This window comes from Enhydra lutris, unplaced genomic scaffold (genome assembly GCF_002288905.1).
Source record: "Enhydra lutris kenyoni isolate GAN:26980312 unplaced genomic scaffold, ASM228890v2 scaffoldscaffold45, whole genome shotgun sequence".
Lineage (NCBI taxonomy): Eukaryota > Metazoa > Chordata > Mammalia > Carnivora > Mustelidae > Enhydra > Enhydra lutris.
The window spans coordinates 15,206,915-15,228,105 of NW_019154129.1; the positions used below are offsets into that span (position 1 = coordinate 15,206,915).

The window sequence follows — 21,191 nt, forward strand, 5'->3', positions numbered from 1 at the left end:
CCCAGGGGCTGAATACAAAGTGGGCACCACGGGGCTGCCGGCCTGGCCTTGGCATGCCTCACGGCAGGACCACGGGGCTCACGGAGGCCTGCAGAGCCCCTGCCCTGTGCCGTGGGGTGGGGGGGCTGACCAGCCTTAGGGGGGCCCCTCCTGTGAGCGCTCCGTGTACTCCCGATGCTCCCTGGGCCACGGCCTGCAGGCCCCGCGACAGACCAGTGCTGCAGGCACCCAGGCCCTCCTGGCTCTCTCCGTCTGCACCGAGTCGGGCAAACGAGTCGGGGGCTGCCTCCCTTCCTCCTGGCTACCTGCTGGCGTGTCCCCGCAGACGCAGCCCCGGGCCCTGCTCGGCTTCCGTGCCTGCGAACGTGTGCGCAGCGGTGAGGCCCTCCTGGTGACCGGCTCCTTCCACCGCTTCCTGCACCGCTGGGGGAGGAAGAAGCCCCCAGAAGCCCCCATGCCCTGGCCCTGACCCCCGCCCTCCCTCAGCCCCGGGCGCACGCCGCTCTCTCCCTAGGAGGGGCAGGTCACCGCAGGCCTCCTCATTAGCGGCTAATTGCCGCCTGCGCCGGGCCTCCCAGAGCTGTGGCCACATTACACCTGTTGACAAGCTGTGGCGGCCCCGCGGGAAGGCGCCCTGTGCTGATTAGACTGCTAATGATGTGCTCGTTGCCCGCGGTGACTTCCTGCAACAAATCAAACGCTGTGTCTGTTCAGCCCAGGGATGAGTCTGGCTTCACGAGGAGCCCAGGGTGCACCTGGGGTTTGGGAGGCCCGGGGGGCTCAGACGGGGACACCTCTGGCCACGACCAGCGGCCACACGTGCCTGTGTGTCCTCCTAAGAGTGGCTGCTTTCTCTCTCGGCTCTGAGAATGGGTGTGCCAGGAGCGCCCTGACGCAGACCCACCCTGTGTGGGCCTCCCCTCACCCTCCACCCCCCACCCCCAGCCCCAGGGCCTGCAGAGCCTCCCAGGGACGTGGAAGGGTCTGCAGAGAGTGGCCTAGAAGGCTGTGGCCCCACACCCATGTAGACAGGGAAGGACACCCAGGACCCACGGGGATCTACACTGATTCCCCCAGAAACCCCTGAGCATGAAGACCCTCACATGGTGAAGAGACCCCTAACTGGTCACCCACATGAACAGGACAGTCCCCAGTCTACAGGAAGCATGGGGACACATTCAGACGGCCACAAGTCCTTGTTTGGGTGTGAGGCCAGCCTTGTTCTACGTGACTGACCCCAACTGACCTACCAACAGGGGCTTGGGATGCAGCAGGAAGCCCCCACTTGTGGGTCCTGGTTGTTCCCCCGACCCCGACCCCGTGTCCAACGTGGGGCCCAGGGCCTCCACACGGGCTCCAAGTGTCTGGGCGGGTCCACAGGGCAGATGGACACCACAAGCATGTGGGCCACACCCGAGCACACGTCCTTCCCCCTACACCAATGCGGAACAGGGCGGGAGCAAAGCCCATTTCTACTTTCCAGCATCTCACGATACAGTAACGTGGGAAAATGTAATAAATGTTTTGAAATCACACGTTTAAGAAAAACTTAAAAACATTTAGAAGTGTTTTCCTTAAGCAATTTCCATGCCCAACACGGGACTTGGACTCACCGCCCCAAGATCAAGAGTTGCTGAGCGCTCTTCCTTCCGACCGATCCAGACGGGAGCCCCTAAACATTTCTTGGAAAAGACAAAACACCTTTTACTTTTCCCAACCCTGGATTGTAGTATTCCTACCGCACATGGGCTGTCTGCCCCCCAGACACACCTGCTGGCTCAAGCCCGGCTGTGGGGACAGCCGAGCGCGGGTGGTCCATCCCAGCCCACCCCTCAGGGAAGTCCGTGTGGGAGGGGGGCTCTGATCTGGGGAGATACATCCCATTACGCAGTTGTCCTCTGACCCCTGAGAGTCCCACAAGAACTTGGACATGAGGGCTATGGTGGGTTGGACGGTGCCCCTCAAATAACATGTCCCCCAAACCTGTGAATGGGACCTCACTTGGAAATAGGGTCGTTGCAGATGTAATTGAGGGTTTTGAGAAGATATCATGCTGGGTAGTAGGCTGGGCCCTGAGTCCAATGACGGGTGTCCTTAGAACAGCAGGGGTGACACACAGGAGCTCTGCGACGGAGCCGTGGGGGCTGGAGGAACAGAGCCATGTGCCCAGGGCTGCCCGGGCCCACCAGGAGCAGTGCTAGGCAGGAGGGAACCTTTGGAAGGTCCTTCCAACACCTTGGCCTTAGACTTGTGGCCTCAAGTACCGAGAAAAAAATTTTTGTTATTATAAACCCTCCGTCGTGTGACCCCTGTTGCAGGAGCACTAGACACTAACACAGGCCCTGTCCCTGGGACCAGTCCCCCAGACTGCAGGAGGGGTCGGCAGCTGCATGCATCTCGGTAGAAACTGTGCCTGCTCCCGCCCAAAGATCTGCCGGCCGGCTTTGGGCAAAGGGGGTCCTGCAGGCACACCTGGAGCAGAAGCCAAGCTCTGCATCTGTCCCAGCTCAGGGAAAGGGGTGCCTACACCCCGTGGCCCGGGCTGGCTGCAGGGCCCTCCGTTTCCCCCACGTGGGTAAACCCTGGCACTGCACGTGGGAAGCGTGCGGCGGGCACTCGGTAATGATGATGATGAAACAATCCTCAGCTGTGAGAGCAGCTGCACAGAGGAGGCAGGCACGGTGTCGGCTCCGGGGCCTCAGGGTCTCCAGGGGCCCTCTTCACGTGTGTGTGCGTGTGCACGCGCGTGCGGTATCGGAGACCCCCAGGTGGAGTTTCTGAACCAGAAGCTGTTTCGGCCACCCAGGCACCCCACAGGGATGGTGGGACTGGGGGCTGGAAGCCCGGAGGACTCAGGTTCACTCACTGTCCCGCTCTTGGAGGCACCTTGGGGCCGCCGCTTTCAACGAGATACAGACTCACATATCCTACAATCCGCCCACTTAAACTGTGCAATTCAATGGTTTTTGATACGTGACATTTTTTTTAAGTTGCAGGAACACATACACGACAGAATTTGCCCCAGGGACCCCGTGCACGCGCCCCAGTCCAGGCCTCAGCTGCGTTCACGGGGAGGTGTAACCACACCTCCTTCTCCAACGCTTCTCATCACCACACACCGAAACCTCCTCCCCAGGCCCAAGCTACTGGCTGTCTCCATGGCGCGGACTCTGCAGGCGTCCTGGAAATGGAGTCCAGCAATGCTGGGCGTTCTGTGGGGCTCCTCTCACGGAGCCTCGTGTCCTCGGGGGGTCATCCTCAGGGCAGTGGGCGTCCCTGGCTCGCCTGCCTTACAGCTGAGTACTCCTCCGTGGCAGGGAGGGACCACAGCTCCTTTCTCCACTCGTCTGCTGAAGGGCACTTGGGCTGTTCCCGCCTTTATCCCCCCACTCTTTGCTCCACTTGGTTTGCGGCTGCAGACCTGGGTTCCAGGGGGGCAGGGAGGTGGAGGCCGGCCCTGCACCCCCGTGGGCTCTGGCATCCTGGTGGTGCGCTCCCCACTCCTGCACTGGGAGAAACTTCCCTGCACCCCAGCTTCAGCCGGAGCCCCTCCCGTGGAAGCCCCCTCCTTCGCTCCGCCTGACTGATCCCAATCCTGCCCCCAGCCCACCACTGCCTGTTATGCTCGGTATTTTCCGTGAACTTCCCCTGGGGGATTCCGGGGAAGCCAAGGTTATTTTGGGCTCCCTACTCCTAAGAACCACTTGGGACTGTGGAGTTTCAGGGATCCTATCTCAGACCTCGGTCAGGTGTTGTGTGGGCAGGGATGGGTGGGGCCTGGAAGTCCACCTGGTTTAGCTGCTAGGGAACATCTCCCCCCAGCCCCAGGCCCAGCCGCTGGAACGGAAATTCCTGTCCTGGCAGCCAAGAGGAGCCGCTGCACCCCCGCCCCCACTGGGAGGCTGCCCCAGCCCGGGGGGGGGGGGGGGGGGGGCTGGGCTCTCTGCACCGCCAAGAAACCCCACAGGCAGGTGTGGGAGTCTCCAGGACAAGCCCATACTGGGGCAGGAACTCCCAAGAAGAGCGGGAGCCCAGGCTAGGCTGGGCCCTGAGGCCTGAGGTTCCCCCGGACGCCCTGGGCTGAACCCAGCCCTGCTCGCGCCGCACACCAGACCCAGCTCCGGGAGTCCTCCGGAGAGCCCTGATGAAAGGTGGTCACTGACGTTGAGCTGGACTCGACGCGATTCACAGCGGCTGGAGACCGGCGTCTAGCCGGCAGCAGCCCTGCTCCGCGCTGCGAAATCTCACGGGCGAGCGGAGTCTTCTCCATGGGGTCCCCCAAGTAACAGAGGACGGCGTCGGAGGCCGAGCCAATGTCAGCAGCCGCCCGTGTCCCTGTCACCCGCACGTTCCTCACCCCGCCGCCCAGACTGAGGGCCCACGAGGACCGGGCGTCCCTCTGGGGTCTCGAGCGTCTGTGAGACCCAATACAGCGAAGCCGCTGCCTCTGCAAACTCCCAGGTCAAGGACTCCGGGGCCGCACACTGGCCGGCAGGGGAGCCCTGGGGGAGGGAGACGTCATTCTAGTGTTCTCGGCTCCTTCCGCCGCCGCCCGAGAGGCGGGGAAGGCGACAGGTTCCTCCGCGGAACTGGGCCAGCCAGCAGGGGGCGCGCGCCCTCCAGGCGCCCGGCGGCTGGGGGCAGACGCGCATGCGCCGCGCGGGGCGCTTTCCGGCAGCGTGGCGGAAAGCGCTTGCCGTTTCGCGCCTTTTGGCGACTTCTGCGCCGGGAGCCCCGCGACAGTACGGCAGCCATGGCGTCGCCCTTCAGCGGGGCGCTGCAGCTGACGGACCTGGATGACTTCATCGGGCCCTCTCAGGTGGGTCGGCCCGCGCGGGCGGCGGCCGTGTGTGGGGTGGGGCCCCGCTACCCGGTCAGTTTCTTCCCCTGAGAAACGGGATCCGCCCGAGACCCCCGGGCCTCCGGCGCCCTGGCCAGTTTCCTCCTGATGGGAAGCCGCGGCCGGGGATGCCAATTGTCCGAGCAGGACTACGGCACCGCGAGGTTTCGAGGAGCGAGGCTTGGCCAGGGCCGCGGGTGGGGGGCGTGCCGAGTGGCCCGTCACCGTGCGCACCCGGAAGCCGGGGGGAAGCCGGGCGGGGCCGCCGGCGTCACCCCCCCCCACCCCCCCGGGCAGTGTTGGGCTTGGGGCCAGGGCGACCCTGTCCACTCCCTCTGGTAGAGGCGGGACGGTCCGGAGGTCCGAGGAGCTGGTCCCATGGCGTCACCTGCCCTGACTACCCGGTGCCCGTCGGGGTGTGTGGTCGTCGCTGGCGGAGCTTGCCCCTAAGGGAGGCAGGACAGCTGCACTGGCAAGGGAGTGTCCTCCTCATCAGGTGTCCCTCCCTACCAAGGGCACCGGCTGTGCGGGACCAGGCCCGGGAGGGGGGAGGGCGCGGGGCTGGGCACATCACCATGGGCAGGGCTTTCTGGGGCGCACCATACCTGGGAAGGCAACTGCCAGAGAGGTTCTTGTGACAGGGAAACCCCCAAGAACTTGGGGAGTTGGGGAGAAGGAGGAACTCCTTTCACTGGGGCCTGGGCAGGGCAGTGACCTCCGACCAAAGCATTCCTGCCGAGGTGCAGAAACGGTGGCTCCTGGGTGTCCTCCCAGTGGCCAGTCCGCGTGCTGAGAACAAGAGTAAAGTTCAGAGCGGGCAGGCTTGCAGGGCGTTAGCGTGCGGCCGGCAGCACGGGCCTCCATCTGGCTGTGAGCCGCAGAGTGACCGCTGGTGCCGGCGGGCTGTTCGAACGTGTACCCCGTGTGCAAGCGCGGTCAGCCGCCTTCCTGCTAAGACTGCTTCCGTGGCCGGACGAGAGGAGTCAGGTGTGCTGGCGTGACCACCAGGTCGCTCCTCTTCTTGGGGAACCTCCGTGCACTCAGGCCCCCATTTGGGGTCTCTTCCTTGTACAGGACTGCATCAAGCCCATGAAGGTGGATAAGAGCACAGGAAGTGGCGTGGCCAAGATCCACATTGAAGAAGATGGGAGTTACTTCCAGGTCACGCAGGTGAGCTCCGGCCCAGATGACCAGAAGCATGTGCGTGCTGCGCTTCGCAGTCACGAGTACAGTGACCGGGAGACCTCTCACGGCGGTCAGATTCACTGTCATCAAGGCCAGGAGGGCGGGGATGGGGCGGGGGTTGGGGTGGAGGGGCACAGAGGCTGAGCGTGGAGTTTCACTTGGTCTGCAGAGGGGATCCTCTTGCAGAGCTGATGGTCTCTGTCTTCCCTTTCCCTCTCCGCTTCTCACTGTGTGGGATTTTCCAGTTCATCAGCTTGTTGTCAGCGAACCCCTGCTTCCTGTATAATCGCACAATACCGAGATCCTGGTTTAAGGACCATCTGCTGTTTGGACCCTCAAGAGTGTCTGTGCTGTCCCGTGGGCTACAGGCATGGGTGCACCTGGCCCAGAAACTTCTCACGGGCAGGGGAGGAGCCTCAGGGGGCACAGGGCAGGGCTGGACCGGGGGTCAAGCGCTCACAGGGAGAGAGCCGGACGTTTGCTCAGGCCAGGAGCGTGACCCCGCAGCACACCACAGCTCCTGCCCAAGCTTAGCCCAGCACAGGGAAACACCACCTAAGGGTTGGGGGGGGTGGTCCCACAAGTGAAGAGATCCAGGAGAGGTGGGGGCATCAGTGGGCCCTGCCGTACCAAGCAACAGTGATTGATGTGGAGAGAAGTTGGGAATAGGTCTCTTGGCACAAAATCAAAGCCTGGGCCTTTAGGCCCATCCAACTCTAAAAATACGCACTGAGCTCAAATCGCAGCTTCGGTGTGAAGTGCCGCCCTGATGAGCTTGGCTGGAAGGGGGTCCCCGTCTCTTCAACCCGCTGGTCACATTCTGGGCCCCGGCAGCTCGCCCTGGCCCCAACCCTTCCTTAGTTTACAGAGGGAGTAAAGGTGCTCAGCTGGGGTCTCTTGCATCTCGGGAAAGTTGCAGAACGTCGGCCTGGAGGCCCACGTCCCACACCAAGCTCTGCGCCTGTTTGGCGGTCCGGCTGTTGCTGCCCAAGTGTCTGTCCGCCTCTCCCGGGCTGGCGCTTGCTCGCAGACCGCCGCCTCACTCTGCCCTCTCCCCCTTCGTCTCAGCCTTGCCTTTCTCATCCTCCCGTTGGAGCCTGGCCGTTGACATTTTCCCCTCTGCACAGCCCCGCGAGTGTAGACTAGGAGCCTCTGGCAGCTCCGCAGACCACACACCCACGCTCCACCCCGGACAGGCTGTGGGCCTCGTTAATGCGCCTGTGATGCGCCAGCTGAGCTGGTGCCCAGATTAGAATTCGGTGGAGCTAGACTATATATAGAATGGACGTACTTCTCCAACAAATATTTAATTTTTAGAAACGCAGTGGCATTCAAAGCCAGCCAGCTACCACGCTGGTAGTCAGTGTTGCGAGCCAGAGAATCAAGGTTTCCTGTAGGTTCCGTTATCCCAAGGGCTCGTGTCCTTGTGCAGGGGGCCCTGTTGAACACCGCGTGCTGTGCTTCCAGGACGGAGGGACTCAGAAGCTAGAGAAGGCCAAGATCTCACTGGGTGACTGCCTGGCATGCAGTGGCTGTGTCACCTCCGCGGAGACCGTCCTCATCACGCAGCAAAGCCATGAGGAACTGCGGAAAATTCTAGATGCCAATAAGGTAAGTGGTGGACGGTCTTGGAGACGTTTTTAGCCTGACATCGACTGCAGCATCCTTTGCTCTTGCTGTCAAGGGCCGATCTCCGGGTGACTCCCTCATTTTCAAAGTGGCGTCAGCGGGACGTCAGTGACTTGTCCTATTCCCACACTGAAGTGTTGGGCCCCACCTGCACATAGAAATGACATGCCCCGGAGACAGGGCGTGCTCTCACCAGCACCGGACCCCTGGGGATGAGTGCGGAAACATGCCGAGTGAGCACGTGTCCCTTGCTTTGCAGACGGCGGCCCCAGGTCAGCAGAGGCTGGTTGTGGTTTCTGTCTCGCCCCAGTCCAGAGCGTCGCTGGCAGCAAGATTTCAGCTGAGTCCTACAGACACTGCCAAGAAGCTGACTGCGTTCTTCAAGAAAATCGGTAGGCACCAGACATCGCCGGAGCGCTCCGGCTCAGCATGGGGGAGGTCCCACGAGGGGGCGCCTTGGGCTTCTGAGTCACTGAACTCAAAACACACCAGAACCTTCCAAGTTGACGTCAGGCCAGAGTTTTGGTTTGACACACGAGAGCCGAGCCTTTTAAGAGAGACCTTCTGAATCGTCTCCGTGCTCTCCCGACCTGGCGCTTACCTGCTTCTCGCGTTGTGTTTAAGTGATCGTCATCAAGGCCCGTTTCCCCGGTTCCGGCTCAGATCGACTTTGGTCGACCTCTGTGAGCCAAGAGCTGGGCTGGAGGCTGTGGGCTGCGTGCCACCAGGACGTGGCCGGTCCCTGACAAGCCAGGTGGCAACAGCTTCCTGGGGCGTGGCCGGCAGGGCCTCGTGATTCAGCCGCCCTTTGTGGCAGTGAGGTGGGTGCTTGCTTTTCAGGGGTGCACTACGTGTTCGACACCGCCTTCTCGAGGAACTTCAGTCTCCTCGAGAGCCAGCGAGAATTTGTGCAGCGGTTCCGAGGACAGGCCGGCTCCACGCAGACCTTGCCTGTGCTCACGTCCGCCTGTCCAGGTGTGTCCACACTGCTGGACGCGGGGAACAGGAACGCTGGGGTGGGGGGAGCAGCGCAGGCTTCTGGCAGGATGGCCTCCTTGGCGGGAGGAGGCGCCTGAGAGTCACTCAGTTCCCCGAGGCCGTGATCTCACGGATGCTAGCAGCACTCGACAGCGATAGCAGAGCGAGGGACGTTCCGTAATGGGACCATAACTCCTTGCACGAGTTGGTCCCCTGTAGCATGTCCTGTCACTTGCCCAGCCGGTGCGACGCTCCTTTTTTCTTCCCGGTGTCGGCCTCAGGCTGGATCTGCTATGCGGAGAAGACGCACGGGAGCTTCCTCGTCCCTCACCTCAGCACAGCACGGTCCCCGCAGCAGGTCATGGGCTCCCTGGTCAAGGACTTCTTTGCCCAGCAGCAGGTAACAGGAACGTTCCAGCTGTGAGCCAGTCACTGCCCCCATCCTGAAAGATAAGCCACGACCCACACAAAGAGCCACGGCCACATCCTGGCCGCTGGCTGGTGTCACCCCACGTCCGCCGACGGCCCTTCCTGTCGGGCCAGGCCGCGACTGCGCGTCTCCACGTCTCTCAGCAGCACGTGACCCCTGACGGCATCTGCCACGTGACAGTGATGCCCTGCTATGACAAGAAGTTGGAAGCTTCCAGACCAGACTTCTTCAGCCAGGTGCACCAGACTCGTGATGTGGACTGCGTGGTCACCACAGGTCGGTTCCCGCTGCCCTGAGCCCAGGGCACGGACGGCATTGCCGGGGTCCCACCCGTCAGCTCTGGCTGGAGGCGCCGTCCCCTGGGGACGAGGCAGCCCCGGTCCTCCCCAGGGAGCCAGGCCATACCTCACCCTGTTCCTCGGTCTCGGAGAACTGCGGCCAGCGGGACCCCCTGCCCTACCGGGCTGTTTGCTCTCAAACAGTCTGTGTGGGGAGGTGGGTGGAGATTCCTGCCAGCTGCTCTGGCTCCCGTGGGTCACCCCATTTCTGAGCTGAGCAGCCTCTCAGAGTCTCCCGAGGGCTTCAGATACAGAAGAGTGAACGCTTGGGAGCCCAGCCAGTGGGGGGAAGGCCTCCTGCACGAACACACGCCCTGGTCCGCCTGGTGGGGAGCCGGGAGCACCCCGCTGCAGGCATGCCCCGGGAATGGGCGTGCCCCCCAGCTGTGTCGGCGCGAGGGCGGGCTACAGGTCCGGGGCGCGGGCTGGCTCTTCTGAGGGGCTTCAGAAGTGGGTCCTCCTTTCGCCCTGTGGCCGGGTTCTCGTCCACCCGCAAGCCGGGAGGCGGACGTCAGGGTGTCCGTCCGCCAGGGGTGCGGGTGCCATGGGCTTCCTCGCTGCTTTTACTGCGATCTCAGCTGAAGAGCATCTGCGCTGGGGTCTTTTTGTAGGAGAAGTCTTCAAGTTGCTAGAGGAAGAAGGGGTCTCCCTCTCGGAGCTGGAGCCAGCCCCCTTGGACAGTCTGTAAGTCGCCTTCTAGTGCGGAGTGGGGTCAGGGTGCTCGTAGTGTGGGTCTGGGGGCGTGCAGGTGGTTCGTGTCCCCTCCCTTGCTCCTCCCCACGCGGCTTCCTTCTGGTCGGCCCCATGTCTGCTCTGTGGTCTGTCTTGGTGTGCACAGAGGTGGTCAGGTTCATGAGACAGCCGGTGGACAGCCGACCCCAACCCAACCCAGGCCTGAGCTCCCGAAACAGGTTACTCAACAGACGGATAATCTTTCTCCCACCTGAGCTACCACCTGACACACAGAGCCCCCAGGTTTCAGACTCCTTTCCCGTTCAGAGAGCAACTCCGTCAGACTCGAGAGATAGAAGCTCTCTGAAAGCCCTGTGGACAGCAGCTGCTGCCCCCTGAGGCCGTGCCCTGCTCCCTAGGTGCAACAGCGCATCTGCCCAAGAGCCCACCAGCCACCGAGGCGGGGGCTCCGGGGGCTACCTGGAGCACGTGTTCCGGCATGCAGCCCGGGAGCTCTTTGGGATCCACGTGGATGAGGTCACCTACAGACCCCTGAGGTCAGTGAGGAGGGCTGGAGCTTGGGAACAGGTTAGCCCAGTTGGGGCAGCCTCGGCCTGGGTCTCCTGGCTGAGGTGGGCTTGAAGGAGAGCAGGGTGGGTTTGGCAAAGACCCAGGGCACCAGGCAGGAGCTGATACCTCCTCTCCGGCCAGTGCTCTCCAGGGCTCTGCCTCCCCGTCACGGTGGTCAAGAGCTCCCAGAGACCGTGGTTGGCAGGGTCTGTCCCGACATAATGCCCTCTTCCATAGCCGGGGGCTGGGGGCTGTCTGACCTCGCCAGGTTGGTGGCCGTCAGGAGGGAGGGGGATCCCATCCTGAGGTTCGGGACACCAAGCGAAGTGAGCTTCCCACCCTTCCCTTCCGTCACCGTCCTCCACGGAGGAGCCGGTCGGGGTGGCCCATGTGCCCACAGGGGTGGGAGGCAGGAGGGAGCCCAGCCTGTGCTCCCCTCAGGAACAAGGACTTCCAGGAGGTGACCCTGGAGAAAGAGGGCCGCGTGCTGCTGCACTTCGCCGCCGTGTACGGCTTCCGTAATATCCAGAACCTGGTGCAGAAGCTGAAGCGAGGGCGCTGCCCATACCATTATGTGGAGGTCATGGCCTGCCCCGCAGGTAGCTGCGGCGCAGGGGCCCTTTCCGGGGCTGTGGGAGGGGTGGCGGGGGGGGGGGGGCTCCGTCTCTTCCCCGGCCTGGGCGGCCCGGAGGCTCAGGAGAGCCAGTGTGGGAAGGGGCTGGGCTGTGCGCCCCGTGTGCAGGCGTCATCCCGTGACCGTGTTCCCGCCTGCCCTGCTCTGCAACAGGCTGCTTGAACGGCGGAGGCCAGCTCAAGGCCCCCGGCACAGCCGGCAAGGAGCTGCTCCAGCACGTGCAGATGCTGTACGACGCGGTGACGACGCAGGTGCCAGAGGACGCACCTGGCGTCCAGGAACTGTACGAGCACTGGCTGCAGGGCGAGGGCTCAGAGCGGGCTGGCCGCCTGCTGCACACGAGCTACCACGCGGTGGAGACGGCCAGCTCTGGCCTCAGCATCAGGTGGTAGGCTGCCTCCTCACGGGGCTGCCGGGCCTGCCTAACCAATACTGGGACTCCCACGAAGCTCATGTCCTGAGACCCCAGCCCAAAACCCTGACTGAGCTGCAGGGATGGGCTGGAACCCACACAGAAATGGGACTCCGGACCCAGAGCCGGTCAAGGGGACCTCCAGCCCGCCCTCACCCACACTCCCCATCGCAGGAGGCCAGAGGTTCCACGAGGTCCCAGAACCTCCCCGTGGGCCCAGGTCTGCGATCAGTGTTCTCTCTGCTGCCTGGAGACCCAGGTAAGGCCCAGGCCCGTGGGCAGCTTAAGGCAGAGCGAAAGTGGGATTTCTCCTCCCCATTCCTGGAGTCATCCATCCAGACTGGTGGAGAGCCCTCCGGCCCTGGATGGCAGGGAACGCTGGCCGGAGAGGAGCGCGCGGCCCATAGCACCCCACGCTGGGGGTGGCATACCTGCCCCACCTGGAACTGGGCGTTGAGGATGCCGTGGTCTCTGGGACCGAACAGCTTGCATTTCTCCGGTTCTGGGCAGGAAGCAGGTTCTGTTAGACCCGGTGAGATCAGGCGCTGAGTCCCATCTGCACAGCTGGGTCCCCACTTACAGGGGTGGGGGAGAGGGCAGAGTGGGGTGAGACCGCCTGGCGTGTTGTCACAGAGCTCCCCATCTAATAAAGGGATCTCTCTGAAAACGCTTCCAAGTCCAAGAGCATCCACCAGCATCAAAAATGAACCCTTCCACAGCTTTATTCAAAGTTCAGAAGCCCTGTGCACCCCAGCACGCATCCCAAACACCCAGGCCTCGGGGCTCACACGCACCCCAGAGAGGAGCCTCACATGTCCAGTGCCAGGGTGCCCACTCCCCAAGTCTGGACAGCCAGCTGGGCAGGGCTATGGAAGGTGCCAGAGGCAATCCTCCCATGGGCTCAGTCGGCCAAGGGGTGAAGGAGGAGAGGTGTGCTGCCTGGCCCCATAGCCGGTCCTCCTGGGGCTCATTTCTGTCGAGGTGTGCCCAGGAGCCCCCACTGCAGGGCCAGGAAAGCCCGGGCCTGCGGCTGCAGCGGCTCAGCCGCCCGCTGGAAGCTCGCCCGCTCCTTGCAAAGTGCCTCCAGGACCTCAGCTGGGGCCGCCTTCCCTGTGAACTTGCGCACAGGCTCCTCTCTGTAGGGAGAGGGGACACCGTGGGGAGACTGTTGGGGAAATGCCAGGGGGTGTTGGCAGGAAACACTTAAAGAACAGCCACTCCCTGGTGCCAGTCAGCCCAATAAGCAGTCCCCTGGCACCTCCTGCAGTACCCAGATGACGCTAAAGGGGACCAAGGGACAGCAGGCCAGCCACGGGACACAATGCTCTGGGGTGCAGCCCCAGGGGTGGGCGCAGGGCCCCACAAGAAGGCTGGGGACGCCAACCAGTACTCACGCCACCCTTAGGAAGGGGTTGTAGAGGAGCTCCTCGCTCAGGGTGGATGGCACTGTGGGAAGGTCGTCCTCGTCCCTCTTCTGGAATGACCACAGGCCCCTGTCACAGCCCTATCTCGAGAGCCCCAAGCAACTTGGCTTCACTCAGCCCTGCCCCTCTCTGGGGGCGGGAGCAGAAGGGCTTCCTCGCCTCATCAGCTCCTTGAGGACGGCCACCCCACCACCTGCACAGGCCCCCATCCAAAACCACCTACTCCTCCCCTATCCAGTAGGAGCCTCAGTCAATGGTGGACCCCGGACTAAGCCAGGTCTGGTCATGTCTGACTCTTCTATAGACCCCCTCCTCTGCCCCAACCTTCGTCCACCCTCCAAACCTCTAGGAGGAGAGAAGGTGGGGTGGCCGCACCTTGGCCCATGACAGCTTTGCTCTCACGTGGTCATTGCCAGGCTCCACTTTCTGTGCAAACTCAAGGTTGCCCAGTGTGTGTTCATGGCCACAGAACACCTTCTGGAGAAAGGAGGCACTCAGGGGGTGCACAGCGCTGCCACAGGCAGAGATGCGGGGAGGTGCTCACCTGGGCTTGCCTGGCCCCTCTCCGCACTCTCGCACCCCACGCCTGGTCTGCCCAGGCTCCTTGGCTGGAGTGCTCGTTCTGCACCCCCGCAGCACCAGTCAGGGTCAGAGTGTGTGGGTTGTGCAGGGTGACCGGACCCTGCAGGAGGGGAAGGGATGGCCACTCACCGTCTCAGGGGGCAGGCTGCCCAAGGTCTCCGTCAGGCTCTCATACATCTGCTGAGCTGTGCTCTCCAGGCGCAAGCCGCAACCCGCCACCGACAGGGCATCCCCTGGGGAGGACAGCAGGTCAGAGAAGGTGGGGCAGGGTCACAGGCAGGCGGGGGTGGTGGGGCGGGGCAGCCAGTACCCGAGAACACCGCGGGTGGATCCGGACATTCTTCTTCCCACAGAAAGTAGCTCATGTGGCCAGAGGTGTGGCCTGGCGTCAGGAGACAGCGCACGTGGATGGCCCCAAACTGCGGCAGAGGGGCGGGCTGCTGGTGAGGCGGGAGGGCCCAAGGCGATTCCCCGCCCTCCCGGGCGCGCGCTCACCCGCAGCTCCTCGCCGTGCACCAGCCTGCGGGTCAGCGCGCAGATGCGCTCATCCGCGCCCAGCACGGCCAGTCCCGGCCGCAGCCGCGCCAGCTCCGCGTTACCCCGCGCGTGGTCCCTGCGGACGAGTGGGAGCAGGATCACGCCTGGGTCGGGGTGGGGCAGGGGCGATGCCCTCGCGCCTCGGCCCGCCCCGACCGCGCTCACCAGTGGTGGTGGGTGGTCAGCACGGTGGTCAGTGATACCCCCTCCCGGCCCACGATCTCCAGCAGCTGAAAGGGACGGGAGTTAGGGAGATTTGGAAGAGCCCAGTGGCCGCCCCACCTCTCTGCCCCCCAGTTAGGGCGCCAAGTGTGGTGTACACAGAGTCCCGGGGGCTCGGGGGGGCGTGGAGGTACGGGAGACCCAGCAGACAATGACTGAGCGCCCAGGGCGTAGGACAACGGTGAGGCACCAGAGAGGAGAAAAACGGGGGTCGGAGACGGTCGTAACTTCAGGGCAGCCCCGAGATAATCCGGGAACCGTAATCGCCATGCGCCCAGAGATCAGAGAGCAGGGGAAGGGCCTGCTCCAGCCACGGTGGTCGGGGGACCCCAGCGGCGCTCCCCGCCGCCCACAGGCTGCCCTCACCCTCTTGGGCACGGCCACGTCCACGGCCACAGCCTCCCGCGTGTGCTCCTCGATGACAAGGTACATGTAGTTATCCTCGAGCACCGGGATGACCTTGACCTTCATGGTCGCAGAGCTCAGGCACCCCGCGTCTTCTCGTCGAGAGGCCCCCAGGCTTCCGAACCCCTTCCTCAGGGCGGGGGCTCCCCTCTCCAGACCAAGGCAGGGCTGCGCGAGGGAGGGGTCAGCTCCTCACACACATCAGGGGCCGGTAAGGGAGCCCGCTCGCTGCTCCGCGGACTTCCCGGAGCTCCGGTGCGGAAGCCCACGCCCCAGGCTCAGGCCCGGCCGGCCAGTTCGCACGCCAGCCCGCCAGCGGCATCGACCACAACGACTGCGCCGCCACCGCGGCCGCCACTGCAGCCCGCAGCCGCGAAGGCCCCGCCCCTCGCGACGGCGCAACCGCCCGGCGCGCCCCCTCCAACCACGCCCCCTCCGCCGCTCCGCGCGTCGCGCCTAGGCCTCGCCCCCAGGCCCGCCCCGCCCCGCCCCGCCCCCCTCCCGCCGTGGCGCTAACACGGGTCCCAAACCGTTTCCTTACCCGCACGGGCTGACTGCGCGGACCGCCTCAAAGACTACCGGACAGAGACGGGCCTCGGGCGCTGGCCACGGCGCCTTAACGGAGCGCGGCGCTCGGCCCGGCCGCCGCCATGGCCCGTGCCCCGGCGTAGGGAGAGCGCGTGCGAGGGCGCGCGCGTGCCCGATGGGGGCCGCACGCACGTCGGGGGCCGCAGCGCCCGGCGCTCGGGCGCCGCCTCCAGGGAGCCCTCCGGGCGCCGGGGCTGAGCCCGTCCTCCTGAGTCCCCCAGTCCCTCGACTGGAACGTCCGCGGCCCCTTCCCTCAGGCTGGGGGCGGAGGAATCTGTCCAGTTTGTTCACCTGCCCATCCCAGCGCCCAGCCAGCAGCAGTGGGCACACAGAAGGTGCCTACTGTGCGAACGCCCACAGCAAGACAGGGCACCTTGCGCGAGGACAGCAGTGACCGCGGCGGTCGTTCCATTCTGTGCTGGGCCTTCTCATGAACTCCTGCTTCCATCAGGACCCAGGGTCAACACTGAGGCGCCGGTCTGCATTTCCCAGGTGAAGGATGGGTAGCCATATACGGAAGGATCCGAGAGTGCCCCTCCCTGGCTCCCCTGGTGGGTGGGGCCCCAGACACCCCCGGGACCAGCAGGGGGCCAGCAGAGGCCTTGGCAACACAAGCCACTGTGTTGCAGCAACAGGCGGGTTGGCAAGGCGGCACTGCCCTTGGGGAGGCCAGAGTCCTTTCTGCCTATGGAGCATGCAGCAGCCACAGCCCCCAGGCCGAGACCCCCACCTGGGGCCACTGAGAATGTGAGTCTCTCCAGGACACTTCTGTTTCTGCCATGGCGCCGGGGTTCCTCCCTAACCCCTCAGAGGCCAGGAGAAACTGTCCTCAGTCTGTGTGTGGAGGGGGTACTGGGGAGGGGCCAGTGCATGGCTGGCAGCTCTCCTTGGGAGTGGAGGCCACTGCTCAAGCCTAAGACACAGTGGGCGATGGGGGGGTGATGCCTCCCCAGGTTCTGCCCCAGGCAGAGGACTTGGCAGCCTGCCTCAAGACAGAGCTTCCCTCGGATCTGGAGCTGAGTGAGCAGCGGTGCCTGCAGGTGCGCGTGAGGCCCTAGGGGGCCAGCTAGCAGGAGGGAGGGTCCCCTGGACACCGCCTCTTACCCTGACCACCCACAGATCTCCAAGGAGTTGGTTGACCTGCAGATCTCAGCTCACCACATGCGGGAGCAGCATGAGGCTGAACTCTTTGAGCTGAAGAGTGAGGTGGGTGCCGGAAGGTGCCCACATGTGCCGGCCCAGGCACATGGCGGGAGGGTGCATACCTGGGACCAGTGCTGTGAGGGGCCCAGGTATGCTCATGGGATTGTACACGCTCATGCAGTGTCTGTGATACCCACATCTCCCGTGTGTGCTGTGTGTGCCTGTATGTTCCCTGGTGATGTTGACTTACCCTGGGTGGCCTGACAGGAAAGTGCACCTGCTCACCCTGGTCACCCTACAGGTCCTACGGCTGGAGAGCCGAGTGCTGGAGCTGGAGCTGCATGGAGATCGCATAGCCCCCCAAGAGGCTGCCTTGGGGCGGCGCCAGGAGCTGGCACGGGGGCTCCAACACAAGGCCTGGGAGCAGGGACACTCCATCCACCATAGACCCCAGGTCGCCGTGAGTGCCTGGCTGGGTGGGAGCCAAGCAGGGGTGCAGCAGAGACAGTGAGGTTGGGACCAGCTCTCTCCTACAGGCACAGTCTGAGGACTTTCTGAGCCCTAAGGATGAACAGCAGAAGCTGGGGAACAGCGTGAGTGTGCAGCCACCTGGCCTGGGGACCTGTCCGGATCTGTCCTAGCCCAGGGTGGTGTTGGACAGTGCCAGGAACCCAGAGCTTGCGCACCCTGCAGGGAGAATGGAAGCGCGCGCTGGAGGAGCACAAGGCCCAGAGGCAGGCACTGGAGACCCGTGTGTGAGTGGCTGCCTCACGCGGGACAGGGAGGACGCAGTACCGCACCAGGCTCGGAGCGGCTTTTCCCGAGAACGGGGGGGGGGGGGGGGGGGGAGTCCCCGCCCTGGGTCCCGCTAAGCTTCACACGCATGTCCACAGGGCAGACCTGGGCCGGAGGCTGCAGGGAGCCCGAGAAGAGGCCCGGACGTCGGGGCAGCAACTAGCGGCACAAGCCATGGTGAGGCCCGGCCCTCCCCACGTTGAGGTCTAGCAGGTGCCATCCTACAGTCAGCAAAGGCCCACCTCGTGGAGTGTGGGTTCAAGGCCTCCTCCACCCCCAGGTGTTGTCTGCCTGCCAAGGCCATCTGCGCCAGGTGGAGGCAGAGAACGCCCAGCTGCAGCTGCAGCTTAAGAAGCTGAACGAAGAGTATGCCCTCCACTTGCAGCGCTGTGCCCGAGCCGTGGCCGTGAGCACCGGGTGGGGTGGCCCTGTGGTGAGGGAGGCCTCGCGTCCTGGGGAGACCAAGCCTAGCCTGGGCGTGCCAGACTGCTTCCGGGAGACCCCGGGGTCCCTGCCTGCTGCACTGCCTTGGCCGCTCCCCAGAGCGGGCTATGGGAAGGGGGGGGGGGTGCGCCCAGCAAGCTCCGCCCTCCCCAGGCCTGGCCCCACCCCGCCCCGGCCCCTCCCCTCCAGGAGTACGCGAACTGCGCCGGCCAGCAGCCGGCAGCCGCAGCCCTCCGCACATTCCTGGAGACCACTCTGGAGCACATCCGGGCAGCGCACCGCAGCCGTGAGCAGCAGCTGGCCCGGGCTGCTCGTGCCTACCGCAAGCGCCTGTCAGATCTGAGCCGTAGACAGGAGCTGCTGGCGACCCGCAGGTGGGCCCCTCCCTGAGCCGGGCACCGGGGTGGGGTGGCCCTATGTGACTTGGCATGTGGCTTAGTGTGCAGCAGGTGCTGGCAGACTCCAGTGGGGCACCTGGGACCCCCAAAGCTACTTTTGACGCAGCCACCTTACACCTGGAGCCCCGGTCTCTGCACCTGGTCACCAAACTCGGCCACCCAGAAGACCAGGCCAGGCAGGAAACAAAGCTCCGGAAGCTGCAGGCCCAGGTGAGCGTTCCCTGCTGCCCTACACTGGTCTTGGGGCGAGCACCCCAGAGCACACCCCAGGACCATCACAGGCTCAGCAAAGACCCCAATTCCTGAGCAGCCTGCCTCGTGCAGCCGACTGGGAGTCCCTAGCACAGCTCACCAGGCTCATGCTGCCGCCCTTGTTCCTACAGAAGGGGCCCAGTGAAGCCTCCCTGGGAGTCACAGACCCACAGTGAGTACCCTGGGGTGGGTAGTGGGGGGACCTGCAGGGGGTCGTTCATTTATTCCCCAACTCTAAGCCCTGGGTGGGGTTTTGGTGGCCGTGGTGAACAAGGTGGCCCACCTCACCTGTGCCCTTGGGTTTTGGTCTGTATGGGAGACGGCCAAATGCCTGGGTGAAGGGGGCGCCCGACAGGAGAGGGGCTAACATTGAATGGAGGGCCAGGGAGATCCCCGGAGAAAGGGACCTTGTAGTGAGACCTAGAGTACCTAAGGATGAAGAGGTGTGGGGAATGGCTAGTAGAGGCTCTGGCCCGGGATGGGGGTGGACAGGACAGAAGCAGGTTGCCTGGTGACTTTCACAGCCCTTGCCTCTGGGCCTCCATGTTCCTGTGCAATGCACAAGGGCTTGTGTCAGCCTATCTCCCAGAGTTTTGAGATATAAACCGCTAGAATGTGGCTTTGCCCTCTGTGAGCAGCCGGTGGGTCCTCTGGGCCTGGGTTGCCCTGCCCCCACGTACCGATGGACAGCTCAAAGTCCCAAACAGGGTTGAGTGGACACGCGGGCACATGTTGTCCTGACCTTGCTCCCAGCAGCCAAGTCAGGGATCTAAGGGTCCCAACTTGAGCAAGGTCATCGGTCAACACCTGAGAGGACGCTGGCCCTCCTGCCTGTCCCTCTCTCTCCTCACAGGGGCCAGGAAGCTGCCTCCTGGGCCCAGATCCACCAGAAGCTCCTGGACTTCTCCCGTGGCACCCAGGTAAGGCAAGGCTGGCTGGGGCCCTGTTCACACTGTGTCTGGCCCTGTGGCTTACGCCCTCCCCATGCCAGGCGGAGCTGGAACGCGAGCGGGCACAACTGCTAGTCCGGGCCACAATGGCTGAGGAGCAACTTTCTGAGCTACAGGAGTACGTGGACCAGCACCTTGGCAGGTGGGCTGGGTGTGACCTGCAGGCCGCGGTCCCAGGTAACAGCACCACCAGGCTGGTGCCTGACCCGGACCCCTCCTAGCAGGTACAAACAGGAGATCCTGAGGCTGAGGAAGCTCACGGGTACACAGGACGCCTGGGGAATGGGGACCACATCACCCATCAAGACGCGGCACCCAAGGACCCGAAGCCGCTAGCCAGCTGTCAAACTCAGGGCAGAACTCTTCTTCACAGCCAGCATGGAGCCCTCCTCACAGCACCCCCTTGGGTGGGAGCGGGGTCGGGGGGTGTCATCCACCCAGCCTGCACCCAACAAGAGTCCGAACGAGTCCACGAGTCTTTATTGTGTGCAAATGGTCAGCCAGCCTGAGAACTGGGGGGCCCAGGGGCTGAGGCAGAACTGGGTCCTGGGGACGCCTGACCAGCCAACCCGCCCCTCGGGACATCGTACGCCCAGACACGGTCCACACCCTCACCCATCACAGCCACGGGCTGCCATGTGGGGAGGGGGAAGCGCCCTGACACCACTCGGGCCCCTTCGGGCAGCTCTGCCTGCAGCTTGTCTTCCAGCAGTGGGAGCTGTGGGAGAGAGCAGGAGGGTCGGGGTGCAGGACGGAACACGGCCGCCCTGCCCAGCTCCTCCAGGCCTAACAAGTTCCAGGAGGACGTCCTGCGCCTCCCCTGCCGCTGGCAGCCCCAGACCTACCACGCTAGGGGCCAGGAACACGGACACATTGCGGCAGTCCCTCAGGTCCACCTGCAAGAAGAAGGTCGCCCCGGCAGGGAGTAGGGCCCCAGCCAGGAGGAGGTCTGGTGGGCGTGGGGCCACTGTGGCTTCCAAGTCCTGGCCCCAGCCCACGCAGATGGCCGGAGAACCTGTGGTTGGGTTGCCAGCTCCCGGGCCAAGCCAGCACTGAAGTGTGGAGGCCGGGTGTGGGGTCTCGGGCTCCGGACTCCCTGGGTTACCTTCCAGAGGTCCTCACGGCGGTAGCAGACGCTGCCGGCACAGCCCGCCCTCCACGCGTGCAGCCGGGCCAGGCCCACCAGCCAGGGGTTCAGCTCGTAGCCCACGGCCGGGCGGAGGCCGCACCTGTGGGCGGCCAGCACCTATGGGCACAGGAGGCTGTGGGGACCCGAAGGCGGGCCGGGCGCCGGCGAGGGGGCCCCCACTCCGCACGCAGTCCTTACAATCCTGCCGTCGCCAGAGCCCAGGTCCACCGTCTTCCCGGGGCGGCCTCGCAGCAGCGACAGCACGTGCTCCACCTGCCGCGCGCTCGCGCCCACGTACGGCACCTGCGCAGGGAGGCAGGGGTCTGGTCTCCGAGCGCGAGCCCCGGCCCCCCCGCGCCGCTGGCCCGCGCCGCACCTGCAGCCGCAGCGGCACGCGCCGGAAGCCGGGCTGCAGCAGCAGCGCCCACACGGCGTAGGCGGCCAGGCCCGAGCCCGCCGCCGCCTGCAGCAGCTCCCGCGCGCCCAGCCGCCGCCCGCGCAGCTCCGCCAGCGCCTCGCCCGGGTCGTCCTGCTCCATGGCCGCCGGCGCGCCGCTCCGGGGCGTCCCGCCGCACCGGCCCTAAGCGCCGGCGGGGAGCTCACAGCACGCCCCGCCGCGCCCACCCGGCCCCAG

The 21,191-nt window shown here is 64.7% G+C and overlaps 4 protein-coding genes across 7 annotated transcripts; 2 read left to right on the plus strand and 2 right to left on the minus strand.

The window, feature by feature from the left end:
• The first annotated feature begins 4,753 nt into the window (after positions 1 to 4,753).
• LOC111156198 (nuclear prelamin A recognition factor like) lies at positions 4,754 to 11,742 on the plus strand. The gene is made up of 11 exons (XM_022516929.1): positions 4,754 to 4,819; positions 5,915 to 6,010; positions 7,493 to 7,636; positions 7,914 to 8,046; positions 8,495 to 8,629; positions 8,914 to 9,032; positions 9,209 to 9,338; positions 10,012 to 10,084; positions 10,492 to 10,629; positions 11,084 to 11,241; positions 11,430 to 11,742. The coding sequence occupies exons 1-11, from the start codon at positions 4,754 to 4,756 to the stop codon at positions 11,666 to 11,668; spliced, it is 1,431 nt and encodes a 476-aa protein (XP_022372637.1). The 3' UTR covers positions 11,669 to 11,742.
• Positions 11,743 to 12,440: 698 nt separating this feature from the next.
• On the minus strand, positions 12,441 to 15,204 carry LOC111156204 (hydroxyacylglutathione hydrolase like). 2 transcript variants are annotated; one of them, XM_022516941.1, is made up of 8 exons: positions 14,820 to 15,204; positions 14,397 to 14,461; positions 14,190 to 14,307; positions 14,005 to 14,113; positions 13,824 to 13,927; positions 13,488 to 13,589; positions 13,083 to 13,162; positions 12,441 to 12,824 (listed from the first exon to the last, which is right to left on the minus strand). In XM_022516941.1, the coding sequence occupies exons 1-8, from the start codon at positions 14,922 to 14,924 to the stop codon at positions 12,656 to 12,658; spliced, it is 852 nt and encodes a 283-aa protein (XP_022372649.1). In that variant the 5' UTR covers positions 14,925 to 15,204; the 3' UTR covers positions 12,441 to 12,655. The 2 variants fall into 2 exon arrangements, with proteins under 2 accessions (XP_022372649.1, XP_022372650.1); XM_022516942.1 differs by lacking the exon at positions 13,488 to 13,589.
• A 348-nt stretch (positions 15,205 to 15,552) lies between these two features.
• LOC111156196 (coiled-coil domain containing 78) lies at positions 15,553 to 19,858 on the plus strand. 3 transcript variants are annotated; one of them, XM_022516925.1, is made up of 15 exons: positions 15,553 to 15,938; positions 16,082 to 16,193; positions 16,400 to 16,486; positions 16,566 to 16,652; positions 16,891 to 17,049; positions 17,126 to 17,182; positions 17,283 to 17,344; positions 17,483 to 17,561; positions 17,665 to 17,790; positions 18,018 to 18,202; positions 18,268 to 18,436; positions 18,610 to 18,650; positions 19,332 to 19,398; positions 19,470 to 19,570; positions 19,653 to 19,858. In XM_022516925.1, exons 1-15 carry the CDS (start codon positions 15,877 to 15,879, stop codon positions 19,762 to 19,764), a joined length of 1,506 nt encoding a protein of 501 aa, XP_022372633.1. In that variant the 5' UTR covers positions 15,553 to 15,876; the 3' UTR covers positions 19,765 to 19,858. The 3 variants fall into 3 exon arrangements, with proteins under 3 accessions (XP_022372633.1, XP_022372632.1, XP_022372634.1); XM_022516924.1 differs by having other exon boundaries at positions 16,076 to 16,193; positions 16,891 to 17,043; positions 19,653 to 19,857; XM_022516926.1 differs by lacking the exon at positions 15,553 to 15,938 and having other exon boundaries at positions 16,129 to 16,193; positions 16,371 to 16,486; positions 16,891 to 17,043.
• Positions 19,859 to 19,891: 33 nt separating this feature from the next.
• LOC111156206 (family with sequence similarity 173 member A) lies at positions 19,892 to 21,191 on the minus strand. The gene is made up of 5 exons (XM_022516944.1): positions 20,934 to 21,191; positions 20,756 to 20,860; positions 20,534 to 20,674; positions 20,274 to 20,324; positions 19,892 to 20,146 (listed from the first exon to the last, which is right to left on the minus strand). The coding sequence occupies exons 1-5, from the start codon at positions 21,093 to 21,095 to the stop codon at positions 19,925 to 19,927; spliced, it is 681 nt and encodes a 226-aa protein (XP_022372652.1). The 5' UTR covers positions 21,096 to 21,191; the 3' UTR covers positions 19,892 to 19,924.